The sequence below is a fragment of the Hemiscyllium ocellatum genome, chromosome 1 (genome assembly GCF_020745735.1).
Source record: "Hemiscyllium ocellatum isolate sHemOce1 chromosome 1, sHemOce1.pat.X.cur, whole genome shotgun sequence".
Lineage (NCBI taxonomy): Eukaryota > Metazoa > Chordata > Chondrichthyes > Orectolobiformes > Hemiscylliidae > Hemiscyllium > Hemiscyllium ocellatum.
In genome coordinates this window covers 988,614-1,011,485 of record NC_083401.1, presented here as the reverse complement: position 1 = coordinate 1,011,485, position 22,872 = coordinate 988,614, and the positions used below count along the sequence as shown (strand labels likewise).

The window sequence follows — 22,872 nt, the reverse complement described above, 5'->3', positions numbered from 1 at the left end:
TGAATGTCCCCTCCTAGTTGGGGACCACTTCAGTGGTCAGGAACATTGAGCCTCTGACCTTCAGTACAGCATCCTCCTTCGAGGTACACAACACAGAATCACTGAGCAGAGACTGAGAGCCACCTTCCATCCCTACGAAGATGGCCTCAACCAGGTCGTGCTTCATGTGACCCCACCACACTGTTCTGCATCTGCCATATCTTCCTTACTGTCCTGTTCTGACACTAACACCTTGATAACTTATGACCTCTCTACATTAATTACTTTGAACAGTTTTAGATGATTTATTACATTGGTTAGACCCTTGGCATGTGATTCTTATACCCAGCAGGTTATCCCAGTCATTTGGTTCATCTCCATAGAACATAGAACATTACAGCACAGAACAGGCCCTTCGGCCCTCGATGTTATGCCAACCTGTGAACTAATCTAAGGCAAAAGTCAGGACTGCAGATGCTGGAAACCAGAATTTAGATCAGAGTGGTGCTGGAAATGGAAAGCAGGTCAGGCAGCATCCATGGAGCAGGAAAATCAACGTCGATTTCCCTGCTCCTCGGATGCTGCCTGACCTGCTTTCCATTTCCAGCACCACTTTAATCTAAACTGTGAACTAATCTAAGCCCATCTCCCCGCACTATCCCATCATCATCCATGTGCTTATCTAAGGATGGTTTAAATCTCCCAAATGCGACTGAGTTGACTACATTAGCAGGTAGTGCATTCCACACCCTTACCACTCTCTGCGTAAAGAACCCGCCTCTGACATCTGTCTTAAATCTATCAGTTTGCCGTTGTGCCCTCTCATACACACTGATGTCATCGTCGTCATCCTAGGAAAAAGACTTTCACTGTCTACCCTATCTAATCCTCTGATCATTTTGTATGTCTCAATCAAATCCCCTCTTCGCCACCTTCTTGCCAATGAGAACAGGTTCAAGTCTCTCAGCCTTTCCTCATAAGACCTTCCCTCCAAACCAGGCAACATCCTGGTAAATTTCATCTGCACCTTTTCCAATGCTTCCACATCCTTCCCAAAATATGGGGAGCAGAACTGTACACAATATTCCAAGTGTGGCCGCACCAGTGTTTTATATAGTTGCAGCATGATATTGTGGCTCCAGAACTCAATCCCTGTACGAATGAAACCTAACACACTGTATGCCTTCTTAACAGCACTGTCCGCCTGGGTGGCAACTTTCAGGGATCTATGTACATGGACTCCAAGATGCCTCTGCACATCCACACTACCAATAATCTTTCCATCGACCCAGTACTCTGCCTTCCTGTTATTCTTCCCAAAGTGCATCACCTCACATTTAGCTGCATTGAACTCCATTTGCCACCTCTCAGCCCGATTCTGCAGTTTATCCAAGTCCCCCTGCAACCTGTAACATTCTTCCACACTGACCACTTCTCCACCAACTTTAGCGAATCTGCAAATTTACTAATCCATCCACCTATGTTATGCCTGCGTCTAAGTCATTTATAAAAATGACAAACAGCAGTGGTCCCAAAACAGATCCTTGTGGCACACCACTAGTAACCGGACTCCAGGCTGAATATTTTCCATCAACCACCACTCGCTGCCTCCTTTCAGAAAGCCAGTTTCTAATCCAAACTGCTAAATCACCCTCCATTCCATGCCTCTGCATTTTCTCCCACAGCCTACCATGTGGAACCTTATCAAAGGCTTTACTGAAGTCCATGTATACCACGTCAACTGCCCTACCTTCATCGACATGCTTGGTCATCTCAAAAAGCTCAGAGGTTTGTGAGACACGACCTGTCCTTGATGAAACCACGTTGACTATCTGAAATCAAATTGTTGCTTGCTAGATGATTATAAATCCTATCTCTTATAATCTTTTCCAAAATCTTTCCTATATCAGAAGTAAGGCTCACTGGTCTATAATTACCTGGGACAACTCTGCTGCCCAGGTACTGCTCTCTACTCAAGAGAGCAAGGGCACACCATTTGTAATCCTCCAGTCCTCAGGTACTAAACCTGTAGACAATGACGACTCAAATATCAAAGCCATAGGCTCTGCTATCTCCTCCCTAGCTTCCCAGAGAATCCTCAGATAAATCCCATCCGGCCCAGGGAACTTGTCCACTTTCACTCCTTCTAGAATGGACAACACCTGTTCTCACTCTCTCAGCGGAGCAGGTAAGGGCTGTTTGGCAGTGGCTGCTTGAAAGCTCGGTGACGTTTGTTTAACGGTTTAAATTTGACAGGTTTTTTTTTAAAAAGCGCGGTTTTGTGAGGGGCGAGAGAGACTCACGTTTTGTATGTTGCCTCCCAGGTGCAAGGGTACGTGATGTCTCTGATCGTGTTTTCCGGATCCTTAAGGGGGAGGGGGAGCAGCCCCAGATCGTGGTCCACGTTGGCACCAACGACATAGGTAGGAAGAGGGGTGAGGCTGTTAGGCAGGCTTTCAGGGAGCTAGGTTGGAAGCTCAGAGCTAGAACGAACCGAGTTGTTGTCTCTGGTTTGTTACCCGTGCCACGTGATAGAGAGTCGAGGAATAGGGAGAGAGAGCAGTTAAATGCGTGGCTACAGGGATGGTGCAGGAGGGAGGGATTCCGGTTTCTGGACAACTGGAGTTCTTTCTGGGGAAGGTGGGACCTCTAGAAACAGGATGGTCTCCACCTGACCCTGGGGGGCACCAGTATCCTTGGGGGGAGGTTTGCTAGTGCTCTTTGGGAGGGTTTAAACTAACTCTGCAGGGGCATGGGAACCTGGACTGTAGCTTTAGGGTACAGGACCTGGAGTGTAGGGAGGTTAGGAACATGGCATCGATCTCGAAGGAGGGTGCCTGTAAACAGGAAGGTGGCTTGAAGTGTGTATACTTCAATGCCAGAAGTATAAGAAATAAGGTAGGTGAACTTGCAGCGTGGGTTGGTACCTGGGACTTCGATGTTGTGGCCATTACAGAGACGTGGGTAGAACAGGGACAGGATTGGTTGTTGCAGGTTCCAGGGTTTAAATGTTTTAGTAGGGTCAGAGGTGGGGGTAAAAGAGGGGGAGGTGTGGCATTGCTTGTCAAAGATAGTATTACAGCGGTGGAAAGGACGATGGATGAAGACTTACCATGTGAGGTAGCTTGGGCTGAGCTTAGAAATAGGAAAGGTGAGGTCACCCTGTTAGGAGTTTTCTACAGGCCTCCTAATAGTCCTAGAGACGTAGAGGAAAGTATTGCAAGGATGATTCAGGAGAAGAGTGAAAGTAATAGGGTGGTTGTTATGGGGGACTTTAACTTCCCAGATATTGACTGGGAAAGCTATAGCTCGAGTTCGTTAGATGGGTCAGTGTTTGTCCAATGTGTGCAGGAGAGTTTCCTGACACAATATGTAGACAGGCCAACAAGAGGTGAGGCCATACTGGATTTGGTTCTAGGTAATGAACCAGGCCAGGTGTTAGAATTGGAGGTAGGTGAGCACTTCGGGGACAGTGACCACAACTCGGTGACTTTTACTTTAGTGATGGAGAGGGATAAGTGTGCACTGCAGGTCAAGAGTTATAGCTGGGGGCAGGGAAATTATGATGTGGTGAGGCATGGCTTAGGATGCGTGGCTTGGAAAAGTAGGCTTCAAGGGAAGGGCACAATCGATATGTGGAGATTGTTCAAGGAGCAGCTACTGAGTGTCCTTGATAAGTATGTACCAGTCAGGCAGGGAGTAAAGGGTCGTGTGAGGGAGCCGTGGTTTAATAAGGAATTGGAATCCCTTGTGAAAGGGAAGAGGGCGGCCTATGTAAAGATGAGGCGTGAAGGTTCAGTTGGGGCGATTGGGAGTTATAAGGATCTAAAGAGAGAGCTAAGAGCAGCAAGGAGGGGACATGAAAAGTCCTTAGTTGGTAGGATTAGGGAAAACCCAAAGGTTTTCTATAGGTATGTCACGAATAAAAGGATGACTAGGGTAGGAATAGGTCCCGTCAAGGATAGTAGTGGGAAGTTGCGTGTGGAGGCTGAAGAAATTGGGGAGACACTGAATGAATACTTTTCGTCAGCATTCACTCAGGAACAGGACATTGTTGCTGATGTGAATATTGAGTCACAATTAATTAGAATGGATGACTTTGAGCTATGTAGGGAAGAGGTGTTGGAAATTCTGGAAAGGGTGAATGTAGATAAGGCCCCTGGGCCTGATGGCATTTATCCTAGGATTCTCTGGGAAGCAAGGGAGGAGATTGCAGAGCCATTGGCCTTGATTTTTATGTCGTCATTGTCTACAGGAATAGTGCCAGAAGACTGGAGGATAGCAAATGTGGTTCCCTTGTTCAAGAAGGGGAGTAGGGATGACCCTAGTAACTATAGGCCGGTGAGTCTTACCTCTGTTGTGGGCAAAGTCTTAGAGAGAATTGTAAGGGATAGGATTTATGAACATCTGGATAGGAATAATGTGATCAAGGACAGTCAGCATGGTTTTGTGAAGGGCAGGTCGTGCCTCACAATCCTTATTGAATTCTTTGAGGTGACTAAGGAGGTGGATGAGGGTAAAGCAGTAGATGCGGTGTATATGGATTTTAGTAAGGCGTTTGATAAGGTTCCCCATGGTAGGCTACTGCAAAAACTACGGAGGTATGGCATTGAGGGTGCATTAGAGGTTTGGATTAGGAATTGGTTGGCTGGAAGAAGACAGAGGGTAGTAGTTGATGGTAAAGGTTCATCTTGGAGCGCAGTTACTAGCGGTGTTCCGCAAGGATCTGTTTTGGGACCATTGCTGTTTGTCATTTTTATAAATGACCTGGAGGAGAGGCTAGAAGGTTGGGTGAGCAAGTTTGCGGATGATACGAAAGTCGGTGGAGTTGTTGACAGTGAGGAAGGATGTGGCAGGTTACAGAGGGATATAGATAAGCTGCAGAGTTGGGCAGAAAGGTGGCAAATGGAGTTCAAGATTGTATGAGGAAAAGCTGAGGCACTTGGGGCTGTTCTCATTGGAGAAAAGAAGGTTTAGGGGTGACTTGATAGAGGTGTACAAGATGATTAGGGGTTTAGGTAGGGTTGACCATGAGAACCTTTTTCCACGTATGGAGTCAGATATTACGAGGGGGCATAACTTTAAATTAAGGGGTGGTAGATATAGGACAGATGTTAGGGGTAGATTCTTTACTCAGCGAGTCGTGAGTTCATGGAATGCCCTGCCAGTAGCAGTGGTGGACTCTCCCTCTTTATGGGCATTTAAACGGGCATTGGATAGGCATATGGAGGAAAGTGGGCTAGTGTAGGTTAGGTGGGCTTGGGTCGGCACAACATCGAGGGCCGAAGGGCCTGTACTGCGCTGTATTTTTCTGTGTTCTATGTTCTATGATTAAGGATAGTCAACATGGCTTTGTGCGTGGGAAATCATGTCTCACAAACTTGATTGAGTTTTTTGAAGAAGTAACAAAGAGGATTGATGAGGGCAGAGCAGTAGATGTGATCGATATGGACTTCAGTAAGGCATTTGACAAGATTCCCCATGGGAGACTGGTTAATAAGGTTAGATCTCATGGAATACAGGGATAACTAGCCATTTGGATACAAAACTGGCTCAAAAGTAGAAGACAGAGGTTGGTGGTGGAGGGTTGCTTTTCAGACTGGAGACCTGTTACCAGTGGAGTGCCACAAGGATCGGTGCTGGGTCCTCTACCTTTCATCATTTATATAAATAATTTGGATGTGAACATAAGAGATGCAGTTAGTAAGTTTGCAGATAACACCAAAATTGTAGGTTACCTCAGATTACAACAGGATCTGGACCAGATGGGCCAATGGGCTGAGAAGTGGCAGATGGAGTTTAATTCAGATAAATGTGAGGCGCTGAATTTTGGGAAAGCAAATCTTAGCAGGACTTATACACTTAATGGTAAGGTCATAGGGAATGTTTCTGAACAAAGAGACCTTGGAGTGCACGTTCATAGCTCCTTGCAAGTAGACTCACAGGTAGATAGGATAGTGAAGAAGGCATTTGGTATGCTTTCCTTTATTGGTCAGAGTATTGAGTACAGGAGTTGGGAGGTCATGTTGTGGCTGTACAGGACATTGGTTAGGTCACTGTTGGAATATTGTGTGCAATTCTGGTTCTCCTTCCTATTGGAAAGATGTTGTGAAACTTGAAAGGGTCCAGAAAAGATATGCGAGGATGTTGCCAGGTTTGGAGGATCTGAGCTACAGGGGGAGGTTGAACAGGCTGGGGCTGTTTTCCCTGGAGTGTTGGAGGCTGAGGAGTGACCTTATAGAGGTTTACAAAATTATAAGGGGCATGGATTGAGTAAATAGGCAAAGTTTTTTCTCTGGTGCGAGGGAGTCCAGAACTAGAGGGCATAGGTTTAGGGTGAGAGGGGAAAGATATAAAAGAGACCTTAGGGCAACTTTTTCACTCAGAGGGTGGTACGTGTATGGAATGAGCTGCCAGAGGAAGTGGTGGAGGCTGGTACAATTGCAACATTTAAGAGGCATCTGGATGGGTATATGAATAGGAAGGGTTTGGAGGGATATGGGCCGGGTGCTGGCAGGTGGGACTAGATTGGCTTTGGATATCTGGTTGGCATAGACAGGATGGACCGAAGGGTCTGTTTCCGTGCTGTACATCTAGAACCTAGAACATACAACAGAACAGCACAGAACAGGCCCTTCAGCCCATGATTTTGTGCCAACCATTGATCCTCATGTGAGGTAAACCTAATGTACAAACCCTCATATTTCTGTGACCATATACATGTCCAGTAGTCTCTTAAATGTCCCCAATGACCTTGCTTCCACAACTGCTGCTGGCAACGCATTCCATGTTCTCACAGCTCTCTGTGTAAAGAACCCGCCGCTGACATCCCCTCTATACTTTCCTCCAACCAGCTGAAAGCTATGACCCCTCGTGTTGGTCATTTCTGCCCTGGGAAATTGTCTCTGGCTAGCGACTCTATCTATGCCTCTCATTATCTTGTTTACCTCAGTTAGGTTCCCTCTCCCCCTCCTTTTCGCCAATGAAAAAAGTCCGAGCTCAGTCAACCTCTCCTCATAAGATAAGCCCTCCAGTCCAGGCAGCATCCTGGTAAACCTCCTCTGATCCCTCTCCAAAGCATCCACATCTTTCCTATAATAGGGTGACCAGAACTGGACACAGTATTCCAAATGCAATCTAACCAAAGTTTTATAGAGCACAAGATTTCACGGCTCTTAAATTCAATCCCCCTGTTAATGAAAGCCAAAACACTATATGCTTTCTTAACAATCCTATCCACTTGGGAGCCATTTTAAGGGATCTATGTATCTGCACCCCAAGATCCCTCTGTTCCTCCACACCGCCAAGAATCCTATCCTTAATCCTGTACTCAGCTTTCAAATTTGACCTTTCAAAATGCATCACCTCGCATCTATCCAGGTTGAGCTCCATCTGCCACCTCTCAGCCCATCTCTGCATCCTGTCAATGTCCTGCTGCAGCCTACAACAGCCCTCTATACTGTCAACGACACCTCCAACCTTTGTGTCATCTGCAAACTTGCTGACCCATCCTTCAATCCCCTCATCCAAGTCATTAATAAAAATTACAAACAGTAGAGGCCCAAGGACAGAGCCCTGTGAAACACCACTCTCCACAGACTTCCAGGCAGAATATTTTCCTTCTACTACCGCTCGCTGTCTTCTGTTGGCCAGCCAATTCTGTATCCAGACAGCTAAGTTCCCCTGAATCCCATTCCTCCTGACCTTCTGAATGAGCCTACCAAGGGGAACCTTATCAAATGCCTTGTTGAATTCCATATACACCACATCCACAGCTCGACCCTCATCAACTTTTCTAGTCACATCCTCAAAGAACTCGATAAGGTTTGTGAGGCATGACCTGCCCCTCACAAAGCCGTGCTGACTGCATTTAATCAAGCCATGCTCTTCCAGATGGTCATAATTCCTATCCTTCAGAATCCTTTCTAACACCTTGCAGACGACAGGCGTGAGACCGACTGGTCTGTAATTGCTGGGGATTTCCCTATTTCCTTTCTTGAAGAGAGGAATTACATTTGCCTCTCTCCAGTCCTCAGGTACGACTCCAGTGGAGAGCGAGGATGAAAAGATCTTCGCTATTACTCTGTGTTTGAAACACTTTGAGACACAAAGAGAAATGGAGGTTGGACACCTTTTATAGAGTCATACAGCATGGAAACAGACTCTTCACTTCAAATGTCTAGATTAGAGTGTTGCTAGAAAAGTACAGCAGGTCAGGCAGCATCCAAGGACCAGGAAAATCGCCTTTTTGCCCAAAACATTGATTTTCCTGCTCCTCGGATGCTGCCTAACCTGCTGTGTTTTTCCAGCACCACTCTGATCTAGACTCTGATTTCCAGCATCTGCAGTACCCACTTTTGCATTTTCTTTTCAAATGCCAATTGATACTAACTCAATTGTTAAATTTATATCTAAGCTACACAAATAATTGTTAAACAAGAGTATCGGGGGATATGGGCCCAAGGCAGGTATATGGAATTCGCTAACTTTTATTGAAGATCGGAGCAGGGTGAAGGTGCTGAATGGCCAACTCCTGTTTCCATGTCATTGTCCAAATGCGTAGAAACAAGAACCAACATTCCACCTGCCTTCCTGATTACCTGCTACCTTGTGTTGCAGCTTTCTGCAGTTTTTCTCCATTCCAAAATGGACAACTATGCATTTTCCCACTTGTCAACACTTTGCCCGCTTACTTAACCTTTCAATAGATAGGGCGGTACGGTGGTTAGCACTGCTGCCTCACAGCGCCAAAGACCCGGGTTCAATTCCCACCTCAGGCGACTGACTGTGTGGAGTTTGCACATTCTCCCCCTGTCTGCGTGGGTTTCCTCCGGGTGCTCCGGTTTCCCCCCACAGTCCAAAAATGTGCGGGTCAGGTGAATTGGCCAGGCTAAATTGCCCGTAGTGTTAGATAAGGGGTAAATGTAGTGGTGTGGGTGGGTTGCGCTTCGGCGGGTCGGTGTGGACTTGTTGGGCTGAAGGGCCTGTTTCCACACTGTAAGTAATCTAATATCTCTGCTAACTGTTTGCTTCCCTCCTACAGCCTGACTTTCCACCTATTTTGGTGTTTTTTGTACATTTGGCTAGAGTATATTTTCTTCCTTTGTTCAAATCATTTACATATATTTAAGCCATTAATATGTTGTATTTTATATACATATATATGTATATATATTGTATACAGTTGCGGACTTTGCACTGATCCCTGTGGAACCTCATTGGTCATAGGTGATCAACCTGAAAAAAAAAAGAACCCCTTCTCCCCACTTGCCATTTCCTGCATGTTCTCTATCCAGGCCAATATCCTCCCTCGAACACCACGGGCTCTTGTCTTACAGCTTCAGCTATTGTGAAGTACTTTGTTGAACACCTTCTAGAAGTACTGGATCCTCTTTATCCACTTTGGTTGAGACTTCTTCAAAAAAGCTTGAATACTTTAGTCAGATAGAATTTTCCTTTAATAAAGCTATGCTGATTCTGCTTGATTAGATTGTGATTTCTTTAGATTAGATTAGATTAGATTCTCTACGTGTGGGAACAGGCCCTTCGGCCCAACAAGTCCACATCACCCCTCCGAAGAGTAACCCACCCTAACCCATTTCCCTACTATATTTACCCCTGATTAACACACCTGACACTGCAGGCACTTTAGCATGGCCAATTCACCCTGACCTGCACATTTGTGGACTTTGGGAGGAAACCGGAGCACCCGGAGGAAACCCACACAGACACAGGGAGAATGTGCAAACTCCACACAGACAGGCGGGAATCGAACAGAAATGCGGAGACATTTCTTCAGCCAGAGGGTGGTGGGCCTGTGGAATTCATTGCCACAGAGTGCAGTGGAGGCCGGGACGCTAAATGTCTTCAAGACAGAGATTGATAGATTCTTGATGTCTCGAGGAATTAAGGGCTATGGGGAGAATGCGGGTAAGTGGAGTTGAAATGCTCATCAGCCATGATTGAATGGTGGAGTGGACTCGATGGGCCAAATGGCCTTACTTCCACTCCTATATCTTATGGTCTTACTTCACAGGGGATCTGAGATCATTTAAAACTGCCTCATGTCAGGTTGTTCTGCCATAGCATATGTTTCGTTCACATGAATTTGCCGTAATGAAATTGACAAATTGGGGACTGTCTCTAAAGCACAAACTTTTAAAATGTGTGTTGGCAGTAACATGATTATGTTGCCAACACTTTAAGGTTGTTTGTAGAGTGTGATTTTCTATAACACAGTATACAAGACCTACCTGCATTCATCATCAGGATCTGATATTGTCTGCTCCTTTGTTGGCATCATGCCATTCTGCTTTAGGAAATTATCCCTAATGCACGCTATAAATTCTTTATTGTAGCTACTCTTTCCCATTTGATTGGCCTAGTCCACATGAAGCTTAAAGCCATTTGTAATAATTGCTCTACTGTTTTTACATGCTTTGATTATTTGTTGAGTTACAACAAACTTTATTTTAATAGACAGTCTATAAACTAGCTCGCTCAATAAACCGGCAAAAATTATATCCTTCAAATACTGAACGTTTACTGTGTTATCATCATCTCAAGTAGTCAGCTGAGGATGTAAGTGAGAAGCCTCTCTATGTGAAGAGCCTAGCTAGAATAAAGCAGCCAGAACTGGACACAATATTCCAAATGTGGTCTCACCAGGGACTTGTAGAGCTGCGGCTCTTAAACTCAATCCTCCTGTGAATGAAAGCCAACACACCATACACCTTCTTAACAACCCTATCAACTTCTTTGGCAACTTTGAGGGATCTATGGACATGAACCTTAAGATCCCTCTGATTCTCCACACAGCCAAGAATCTTACCTTTAACCCTGTATTCTGCACTCAAATTCAAGCTTCCAAAATGAATCACTTCACACTTTTCCAGGTTGAACTCCATCTGCCACTTCTCAGCCCAGTTCTGCATCATGTCAATGTCCCATTGCAACCTACCACAGCCCTCCGCACTATCTACCACTCCACCAACCTTCATGTCATTGGTAAACTTACTAATCCACCCTTCCACTTCCTCATCCAAGTCATTGACAAAAATCATAAAGAGCAGAAGTCCCAGAACAGATCCCTGCAGAACAACACTAGTCACTGAGCTCTAGGCTGAATACTTTCCATCTGCTATCACCCTCTGTCTTCTATGTACCAGCCAATTCTGTATCAGGTTTCCCTGTATCCCATGCTTCCTTACTTTCTGAATGAGCCTACCAGGGGAACCTTATCAAATGCTTTGCTAAAATCCATGTATACCACATCCACTGCTCTACCTTCACCAACCTGTTTTGTCACATCCTTAAAAGAATTTAATAAGGTTTGTGAGGCATGACCTGCCCCTCACAAAGTCATGATTTGAAGGTGCTAGTGCTGGACCTAGGTAGACCTAGTTAAAACTTGCACAATACCGGGTTATAGCCCAATAGGTTTATTTGGAAGCACTAGCAATTGGGGCAGCATGGTGGCTCAGTGCTTAGCACTGCTACCTCACAGCTCTCGGGTCCTGGGTTCGATTCCAGTCTTGGGTGATTGTCTGTGTGGACATTTGCACATTCTCCCCGTATCTGTGTGGGCTTCCCACAATTCAAGGATGTGCAGGTTAGGTGAATTGGCCATGTTAAATTGCCCATAGTGTTCAGGGATGTGTAAGTTAGGTGCATGAGTCAGGGATAAATGTAGGGAAATGGGTCTGGGTGGGATATTCTTCAGAGGGTTAGTGTGGACTTGTTGGACTGAATTGCCTGTTTCCACACTGTAGGGAATCTAATTTAGTAACTTTCAAGGTACCGACTCTTCATCAGGTGGCAATGCTTCCAAATAACCCCTGGTGTTAAACCCACAAAGTCATGCTGATTATCTTTAATCAAGCTATGCTCTTCTAAATAATCATAAATCCTGTCTCTCAGAATCCTCTTCAATAATTCGGCCACCACTGACATCTGTAATTCCTAGGATTATCCCTATTCCCTTTCTTGAACAAGGGAGTAACATTTGCCACCGTCCAATCATTTGGTACTACTCCAGTGGATAGTGAGGACATAAAGATCACTGCCAAAAGGTGCAATCTCTTCCCCCCGCTTCCCATTATAACCCACAGTATGTCTCGTCTGGTCCAGGGGACTTATCTATCCTTATAATTTTCAAACTTTACTGCACATTCTCCTTCTTTACATCAACCTGTTTAAGCATATCAGTCCATTTCACATTGTCCTCAGAAACATCAATGTCCCTCTGAGTAATGAATACTGAGGCAAAGTATTCATTAAGGACCTCCTCTACCTCCTCCGACTCCAGGCACAGGTTCCCTCCACTATCCCTGATCACCCTAACCTCACTCTGGTTATCCTCTTGTTCCTCACATAAGTGTAGTATGCCTTACGCCTTAATCCTATTCACCAAGGCTTTTTCATGCCCCCTTCTAGCTCTCCTAAGTCCATTTTTAGTTCCTTCCTGGCTTCTTTGTAACCCTGTAAAGTCCTGTCTGATCCTCGCTTCCTCAACCTTAAGCTTCCTTCTTCCTCTTGACCAGATGTTGCACACCTCTTGTTACCCAAGGTTCCTTCACCTTACCATCCCATCCTTGCCTCAGTGGAACAAACGTATCCAGCTCTAACAGCAAGTGCTCCCTAAACAATCTCCACATTTCTGTCATGCATTTCCCTGAGAACATCTGTTTCCAATTTATGCTTCACAGTTCAGGCCTAATAGCTTTGTAATTCCCCCCTCCCCCAATTAACTATTTTCCCATACTGTCTGCTCCTATCCCTCTCCTTGGGTATAATAAAGGTCAGAGAGTTGTGATCACTTTAACTGAAATGCTCCCCCACTGAGAGATCTGACACCTGGCCGGGTTTGTTGCCAAGTACCAAATCCAATATGGCCTCTCCCCAGTCGGCCTATTGTGTCAGGAATCATTCCTGGACACACCTGACAAAAGCTGCTCAATCCAAACTATTTGTGCTAAGGAGGTTCCAATCAATATTCCTTCCAATCAAGGGAAGTTGAATATTTACATATTCTGTCCCTTTTTATTAGATTAGATTAAGATTAATTACAGTGTGGGAACAGGCCCTTCAGCCCAACAAGTCCACACCGACCCTCCGAAGAACAACCCACCCAGACCCATTCCCCTACATTTACCTCTGACTAATGCACCTAACACTACGGGCAGTTTAGCACGACCAATTCACCTGACCCACACATCTTTGGACTGTGGGAGGAAACCAGAGCACCCGGAGGAAACCCACGCAGACACAGGGAGAACGTGCAAACTCCACACAGTCAGTCGCCTGAGGCGGGAATTGAACCCGGGTCTCTGGCGCTGTGAGACAGCAGTGCTAACCACTGAGCCACCGTGCCGCCCGTACCACTGTGCCGCCCATTTTCTGGTAACAACCAGCCAATTACTAATCTACGCTGCTACCTTTCCTTTCATCCATGATTTTCCAATTTTCTATGCAACTGACCGCTCCCCCCACTCCCACAAACAAGCCCCTTCTCAAATAATGGCGCCAATGTCTACCAAATTCAATCTATTTCTCCCCCATCATTAAGCCAGCCGTTATCTCCTTTATCTTGCTAACCCTGTACCAGTTAACTCATGTCTGAGGTCATAATCCAGAGATTTATACCTTTATGGCTCTACTTTTTTAGAAAGCTCTTAATAACTCAAATTCCATCAACGGAACCTCTTTCTAACGATATCACTGATTCCAATTTCCAGTTCCTGGTCCCTGTCTTCATTCCTGTTGCCGGTCCCTATCCCTATTCCCTGTCCCTTTTCCCATTCCCAGTCCCCGGTCCCTATTCCCTTGTTCCTGTTCCCGGTCCTTATCCCCATCACCATTCCCGGTGCCTGTTCCCATTCCCTGAACCTGTCTCCGTTCCCTGTCCCTGTCCCTGTCCCCGGTTCTCAGTTATCTTCACCATGGACATCCAGTCCCTGTACACCTCCATCCCCCATCACGTACCTTCTGTCCAAAATCCACAAACCTGCCTGCCCCGGCCGACCCATTGTCTCAGCCTGCTCCTGCCCCACCGAACTCATCTCCCAATACCTCGACACGGTTCTGTCCCCTTTAGTCCAAGAACTCCCCACCTACGTTCGGGACACCACCCACGCCCTCCACCTCCTCCAGGATTTTCGCTTCCCCGGTCCCCAACGCCTTATCTTCACAATGGACATCCAGTCCCTATACACCTCCATCCCCCATCACGAAGGACTCAAAGCCCTCCGCTTCTTCCTTTCCCGCCGCACCAACCAGTACCCTTCCACTGACACCCTCCTTTGACTGACTGAACTGGTCCTCACCCTGAATAACTTCTCTTTCCAATCCTCCCACTTCCTCCAAACCAAAGGAGTTGCCATGGGCACCCGCATGGGCCCCAGCTATGCCTGTCTCTTCGTCGGATATGTGGAACAGTCCATCTTCCGCAACTACACTGGCACCACCCCCCCACCTTTTCCTCCGCTACATCGATGACTGTATCGGCGCTGCCTCGTGCTCCCACGAGGAGGTTGAACAGTTCATCAACTTTACTAACACCTTCCATCCCAACCTCAAATTCACCTGGACTGTCTCAGACTCCTCCATCCCCTTCCTAGACCTTTTCATTTCTATCTCGGGCGACTGAATCAACACGGACATCTATTATAAACCAACTGACTCCCACAGCTACCTGGACTACACCTCCTCCCACCCTGCCCCTGAAAAAAACGCCATCCCATATTCCCAATTCCTTCGTCTCCGCCGCATCTGCTCCCAGGAGGACCAGTTCCAAGACCGTACAGCCCAGATGGCCTCCTTCTTCAAAGACCACAATTTCCCCCCAAACGTGATCGACGATGCCCTCCACCGCATCTCCTCCACTTCCCGCTCCTCCGCCCTTGAGCTCCGCCCCTCCAACCGCCACCAGGACAGAACCCCACTGGTTCTCACCTACCACCCCACCAATCTCCGTATACAGCGTATCATCCGCTGTCATTTCCGCCACCTCCAAACGGACCCCACCACCGGGATATATTTCTCTCCCCTCCCCTATCAGCGTTCCAAAAAGACCATTCCCTCCGTGACTCCCTCGTCAGGTCCACACCCCCCACCAACCCAACCTCCACTCCCGGCACCTTCCCCTGCAACCGCAGGAAATGCAAAACTTGCGCCCACACCTCCTCCCTTACTTCTCTCCAAGGCCCCAAGGGATCCTTCCATATAGAACATAGAACATAGAAAAATACAGCGCAGTACAGGCCCTTCGGCCCTCGATGTTGCGCTGACCAAAGTCTACCTAACCTACACTAGCCCAATAACCTCCATATGCTTATCCAATGCCCGCTTAAATGACCATAAAGAAGGAGAGTTCACCACTGCTACAGGCAGGGCATTCCATGAACACACAACCCACTGAGTAAAGAATCTACCCCTAACATCTGTCCTATACCTACCACCCCTTAATTTAAAGCTGTGTCCCCTAGTAACACCTGACTCCATTAACAGAAAAAGGTTCTCAGTGTCTACCCTATCTAAACCCCTAATCATCTTGTACACCTCTATCAAGTCACCCTTAAACCTTTTTTTCTCCAATGAGAACAGCCCCAAGTGCCTCAGCCTTTCCTCATACGATCTTCCTACCATACCAGGCAACATCCTGGTAAACCTCCTCTGCACTCGTTCCAATGCCTCCACATCCTTCCTATAGCATGGCGACCAAAACTGCACACAATACTCCAGATGCAGCCGCACCAGAGTCTTATACAACTGCAACATGACCTCAGGACTCTGGAACTCAATTCCTCTACCAATAAAGCCCAGTACACCATACGCCTTCTTCACAGCACTATTTACCTGGGTGGCAACTTTCAGAGATCTGTGTACTTGGACACCAAGATCCCTCTGCTCATCCACACTACCAAGTAGCCTACCATTAGCCCAGTAATCCATCTTCTTGTTACTCCTACAAAAGTGAATGACTTCACACTTAGCTACATTGAATTCCATTTGCCACCTTTCTGCCCAGCTCTGCAACTTATCTATATCCCGCTGTAACCTGCCACATCCTTCTTCGCTGTCCACAACTCCACCGATTTTCGTGTCATCCGCAAACTTGCTCACCCAGCTTTCAAGCCCCTCCTCTAGATCATTTATAAAAATGACAAACAGCAATGGTCCCAAAACAGATCCTTGTGGAACACCGCTAGTAACTGCACTCCAAGATGAACCTATACCATCAACTACTACCCTCTGTCTCCTTCCAGCCAGCCAATTCCTAATCCAAACCTCTAATGCACCCTCAATGCCATACCTCCGTAGTTTTTGCATTAGCCTACCATGGGGTACCTTATCGAACGCCTTGCTAAAATCCATATACACCACATCTACTGCTTTACCCGCGTCCACCTCCTTAGTCACCTTCTCAATGAACTCAATAAGGATTGTGAGGCACGACCTGCCCTTCACAAAACCATGCTGACTATCCTTGATCACATTATTCCTATCCAGATGTTCATAAATCCTATCCCTTACAATTCTCTCTAAGACTTTGCCCACAACAGAAGTGAGACTCACTGGCCTATAGTTACTCGGGCTATCCCTACTCCCCTTCTTGAACAAGGGGACCACATTCGCTATCCTCCAGTCTTCTGGCACTATTCCCGTAGACAATGACAACATAAAAATCAAGGCCAATGGCTCTGCTATCTCCTCCCTAGCTTCCCAGAGGATCCTAGGATAAATGCCATCAGGCCCAGGGGACTTATCTATTTTCATCCTTTCCAGTATTCCTCAGACCTCTTCCCTACATACCTCAAGGTCATTCATTCTAATCACTTGTGACTCAATATTCACATCAGCAATAGTGTCCTGTTCCTGAGTGAATACTGACGAAAAGTATTAGTGTCTCTCCAATCTCCTCCGCCTCCACACACAACTTCCCACTACTATCCTTGACTGGACCGATACCTACCCTAGTCATCCTTTTATTCCTGACATACCTATAGAAAGCCTTTGGGTTTTCCCTAATCCTACCAACTAAAGACTTTTCATGTCCCCTTCTCGCTGCTCTTAGCTCTCTCTTTAGATCCTTCCTGGCTACCTTATAACTCTCAATCGCCCCAACTGAACCTTCACGCCTCATCTTTACATAGGCCGCCCTCTTCCCTTTAAGAAGGGATTCCAATTCCTTATTAAACCACGGCTCCCTCACAAGACCCTTTACTCCATGCCTGACTGGTACATACTTATCAAGGACACTCAGTAGCTGCTCCTTGAACAATCTCCACATATCATTTGTGTTCTTCCCTTGAAGCCTACTTTTCCAATCCACGCATCCTAAGTCATGCCTCACTGCATCATAATTTCCCTGCCCCCAGCTATAACTCTTGCCCTGCGGCGCACACTTATCCTTCTCCATCACTAAAGTAAAAATCACCGAGTTGTGGTCACTGTCCCCGAAGTGCTCACCTACCTCCAAGTCTAACACCTGGCCTGGTTCATTACCTAGAACCAAATCCAGTCTTGCCTCACCTCTTGTTGGCCTGTCTACATATTGTGTCAGGGGACCCTCCTGCACACATTGGACAAACACCGACCCATCTAACGTACTCGAATTATAGCTTTCCCAGTCAATATCTGGGAAGTTAAAGTCCCCCATAACAACCACCCTGCTACTTTCACTCTTCTCCTGAATCATCCTCGCAATACTTTCCTCTACTTCTCTCGGACTATTAGGAGGCCTGTAGAAAACTCCTAACAGGGTGACCTCACCTTTCCTATTTCTAACCTCAGCCCAAACTACCTCAGATGGCAAGTCTTCCTCCATCGTCCTTTCCACCGCTGTAATACTATCCTTGACAAGCAATGCCGCACCTCCTCCTCTTTTACCCCCATCTCTGACCCTGCTAAAACATTTAAACCCTGGAACCTGCAATAGCCATTCCTGCCCCTGTTCTACCCATGTCTCTGTAATGGCCACAACATCGAAGTCCCAGGTACCAACCCACGCTGCAAGTTCACCTACCTTATTTCTTATACTTCTGGCATTGAAGTATACACACTTCAAGCCACCTTTCTGTTTACAGGCACCCTCCTTCGAGATCGATGCCATGTTCATAACCTCCCTACACTCAAGGTCCTGTACACTAAAGCTGCAGCCCAGGTTCCCATGCCCCTGCAGAGTTAGTTTAAACCCTCCCAAAGAGCACTAGCAAACCTCCCCCCAAGGATGCTGGTGCCCCTCAGGTTCAGGTGTAGACCATGTGTTTATAGAGGTCCCACCTTCCCCAGAAAGAACCCCAGTTGTCCAGAAACCGGAATCCCTCCCTCCTGCACCATCCCTGTAGCCACGCATTTAACTGCTCTCTCTCCCTATTCCTTGACTCTCTATCACGTGGCACAGGTAACAAACCAGAGACAACAACTCTGTTCGTTCTAGCTCTGAGCTTCCAACCTAGCTCCCTGAAAGCCTGCCTGACATCCTCACCCCTCTTCCTACCTATATCGTTGGTGCCAACTTGGACCACGATCTGGGGCTGCTCCCCCTCCCCCTTAAGGACCCGGAAAACATGATCAGAGACATCACGTACCCTTGCACCTGGGAGGCAACATACCAATCGTGAATCTCTGTCGCCCCCACAAAACCGCCTATCTGTGCCCCTCAAATTCTGCCACAAATTCACCTGCACTTCCACGCATATCATTTACTGCATCCACTGCACCCGATGTGGCCTCCTCTATATTGGAGAGACAGCCCACCTACTTGTGGAACGCTTCAGAGAACACCTCTGGGACACGCGGACCAACCAACCCAACCACCCCGTGGCTCAACACTTCAACTCCCCCCCCCACTCCACCAAGGACATGCAGGTCCTTGGACTCCTCCATCGCCAGACCATGGCAACACGACGGCTGGAGGAAGAGCGCCTCATCTTCCGCCTGGGAACCCTCCAACCACAAGGGATGAACTCAGATTTCTCTAGTTTCCTCATTTCTCCTCCCCCCACCTTGTCTCAGTCAAATCCCTCGAACTCAGCACCACCTTCCTAACCTGCAATCTTCTTCCTGACCTCTCCGCCCCCACCCCACTCCGGCCTATCACCCTCACCTTAACCTCCTTCCACCTATCACATCTCCAACGCCCCTCCCCCAAGTCCCTCCTCCCTACCTGTTATCTTAGCCTGCCTGGCACCCTCTCCTCATTCCTGAAGAAGGGCTTATGCCCAAAATGTCGATTCTCCTGTTCCTTGGATGCTGCCTGACCTGCTGCGCTTTTCCAGCAACACATTTTCAGCTCTGATCTCCAGCATCTGCAGACCTCACTTTCTCCCAGTTCTCAGTCCCCATCCACATTCCTGGTCCGGTCCCTATCCTTACCCCTGGTCCCTATCACTATCCCTGTTTCCAGTGCCTGTCCCCATTCTCTGTCCTCATTTCTGGTCCCAGTCCCTACCCCTGACCCTGTTCCCAGTCCCCATCCCTATCCCCAGTCCTTATCCTGATCCCCAGTCCCGATCCCTGTTCCCAGTCCTTATTCCTATCCCTGTTTCTGGTTCCTATCCCTAGTCCCTATCCCCTTTCCTGGTCCCTGTTCCCAGTTCCCCACTCCCAGGTCTATGCTGTTCCTGTTTCCCATCCCTATTCCTGTTCCTGGTCCCAGTCCCCTTTCCCAGTCCATGTTCCCATTCCTGTCTCTACCTCCATTCCCTGACCCTAGTGTCTGACCCAGGTCTTTATGGTGGGTCCCGGGCTTTACTGGATCCCAGTCCAGGTTTTACCCACACATTCCCCAGGATTTGGGATTTCACTATTAACAATTCCAGGAGGCCCGGGGCCAGGCAGGGATCGGGGGATCCTGGAATCCGGGATCGGGGGATCCGGGGGATCCGGGGATCCGGGGGATCGGGGCTGATGTTGTTCTTACCTGGAGACTCAGCGCGATCTGTCGAATGTAAATCAGGTTGAGATCCTCCAGGATCCGGATTCTCTCCTCCATCCCAGCTGCTCCCCCACAGGAGACACCCCCCCCCCCCACTCCGGCTTCTCGCCCAGACCCCGGACCCCGGACTCTGCTCCCCCCGGACCCTGCCCCTGGACCCTGCCCCCAGACTCTGCCCCCCCCCCCCCCGGACTCTGCCCCTGGACTCTGCCCCCAGACCCTGCCCCTTTGGACTCTGCCCCCCCCCCGTACCCTCCCTCCGGACCCTGCCCCTGCCCCCGGACTCTGCCCCCCCCCCCCGTACCCTCCCTCCGGACCCTGCCCCTGGACCCTGCCCCCCCCGTACCCTGCCCCTGCCCCCGGACCCTGCCCCCCCCGTACCCTGCCCCTCCGGACCCTGCCCCTGCCCCCAGACCCTGCCCCCTCCTGGACCCTGCCCCTGGACCCTGCCCCTAGACCCTGCCCACCCCCCGGACCCTGCCCCTGCCCCCCCGGGTTGAACTCCCCTGTGGTCAGTTTCTGGTTACAGGATCCGTTTACACAAACCGGAGCCGAATCAAAATGTGGATCAGCGCGTCCGGATCCAGCAGCAACCCCGGCTCTGGGCCTCGGACACCTCCCATCCCCATCCCCATCCCCACTCCCACTCCCACTCACTCACATTCATTGCTTGCCAGCTCCACATTCCTGGCTGACAGGAAGCCAGCTGTCTGAATGCTGCTTCTCTCTCTCAGCCCCTCATTGCTCCTGCCCAGGGGCCCTTTGGCTCACACACACACATTACACACACAACAGGCTCCTTTCAGCACAGCCACTCTGCTCAATGCACCAATGTTTACGCTCAAGCAGCTATAACCTCACCAGGAATGTAAAGTTCACGTCCTGCCTGCTTCAGATTCCATCCATGCAAATTACCACCTCTTCAGAAACCTCCCTTTCTTCTCTGAAGCCCTTGAACATACAGCCATCTCTCGGATCAGTTCTATCAAAGAACAAATCTGCTGTCTGTAATAACTATTCCCAACAAGAAAGAGTGTAGGCGCTAGCTCATGACATTACCATAGTTAAATCCCCAGCACTGAAATTCCAGGGGTTACAATAAAATCATGATGAATTACAATGGGCCTCTACAGAAACTACTCCATCCCTCTGCAGATGTTCTTTCCACAAGGATGTGCACAAATCTCTTCCCTAGCCCAGCCCCTTGAGGGCAGTATGCAGAGAGTGATAGAGGCTGTGATCTCTGGTGTGTTCCCTGGGATACAGACCAAGTCAACTATCAGCTATCAACAACATGGTGCCTCAGTAGGGTGGTCAGCACTGCAGCTTCACAGCTCACTGATCCAGGTTCAATCCCAGCCTCCGGTGACTGTCTGTGTGGAATTTGCTCATTCTCCCTATGTCTGTGTGGGTTTCCTCCCACAATCCAAAGATGTGCAGGTTAGGTGAATTGGCCACGCTAAATTGCCCATAGTATTCAGGAATGTGTAGGTTAGGTGCATTAGTTGGGGTAAATATAGGATGGGGAATGAATCTGGTTGACCCAACTGTAGGGATTCTATGAACTTGGTGAAAGACCATGTTTGGAGTCCCCAAAATCAGTACAAGGAGTTGACGTTGACTGAGTGTTGCAGACTGGTACATTTCAAAGTGCTGAGAGATGTATGAAAGATTGTGGGGGGGATGACTTACCAGGGGCAAGCAACGAGGTTCAGGCCTCTGGCACGGAGCCTGGCCCCGTTGCTCAGAAGGGTAGGGTGGAGAAAGGTAGAGCAATTGTTCTTGGGGACTCGATAGTGAGGGGTACAGACAGACGGTTTTGTGGGGGCGACAGGGACTCACGTTTGGTATGTTGCCTCCCAGGTGCAAGGGTACGTGATGTCGCTGATCGTGTTTTCCGGGTCCTTAAGGGGGAGGGGGAGCAGCCCCAGATCGTGGTCCACGTTGGCACCAACGATATAGGTAGGAAGAGGGATGAGGATGTAAGGCAGGCTTTCAGGGAGCTAGGTTGGAAGCTCAGAGTTAGAACAAACAGAGTTGTAGTCTCTGGTTTGTTACCCGTGCCACGTGATAGAGAGTCGAGGAACAGGGAGAGAGAGCAGTTAAATGTGTGGCTACAGGGATGGTGCAGGAGGGAGGGATTCCGGTTTCTGGATAACTGGGGTCCTTTCTGGGGAAGGTGGGACCTCTATAAAAAGGATGGTCTACACTTGAACCTGAGGGGCACCAGTATCCTTGGGGGAGGTTTGCTAGTGCTCTTTGGGAGGGTTTAAACTAACTCCGCGGGGGCATGGGAACCAGGACTGTAGCTTTAGGGTACAGGACCTTGAGTGTAGGGAGGTTAGGAATAATGCAGCGATCTCGAAGGAGGGTGACTGTAACCAGAAAGGTGGATTGAAGTGTGTATACTTTAATGCCAGAAGTATAAGGAATAAGGTAGGTGAACTTGCAGCGTGGGTTGGTACCTGGGACTTCGATGTTGTGGCCATTACAGAGACGTGGGTAGAACAGGGACAAGAATGGCTGTTGCACGTTCCAGGGTTCAAATGTTTTAGTAGGATCAGACATGGGGGTAAAAAAGGGGGAGGCGTGGCATTACTTGTCAAAGGCAGTATCACAGCAGTGGAATGGACGATGGAAGAGGACTTGCCATCTGAGGTAGTTTGGGCTGAGGTTAGAAATAGGAAAGGTGAGGTCACCCTGTTAGGTGTTTTCTACAGGCCTCCTAATAGTCCTAGAGAAGTAGAGGATAATATTGCGAGGATGATTCAGGAAAAGAGTGAAGGTAGCAGGGTGGTTGTTATGGGGGACTTTAACTTCCCAGATATTGACTGGGAGAGCTATAGCTCGAGTTCATTAGATGGGTCGGTGTTTGTACAATGTGTGCAGGAGGGTTTCCTGACACAATATGTCGACAGGCCAACAAGAGGGGAGGCTATATTGGATTTGGTTCT

At 48.2% G+C, this 22,872-nt stretch overlaps 1 protein-coding gene across 1 annotated transcript in view; it reads right to left on the bottom strand.

Moving 5' to 3' along the window:
* Positions 1–19,977, bottom strand: part of LOC132817303 (rhotekin-like) — a 63,641-nt gene extending 43,664 nt beyond the window's left edge. The window contains exon 1 of the mRNA XM_060827717.1: positions 19,904–19,977. Coding sequence (XP_060683700.1) covers positions 19,904–19,975 — 72 coding nt within the window. The 5' untranslated portion in view covers positions 19,976–19,977. The remainder of the gene's footprint in view (positions 1–19,903) is intronic.
* Positions 19,978–22,872: the final 2,895 nt, after the last annotated feature.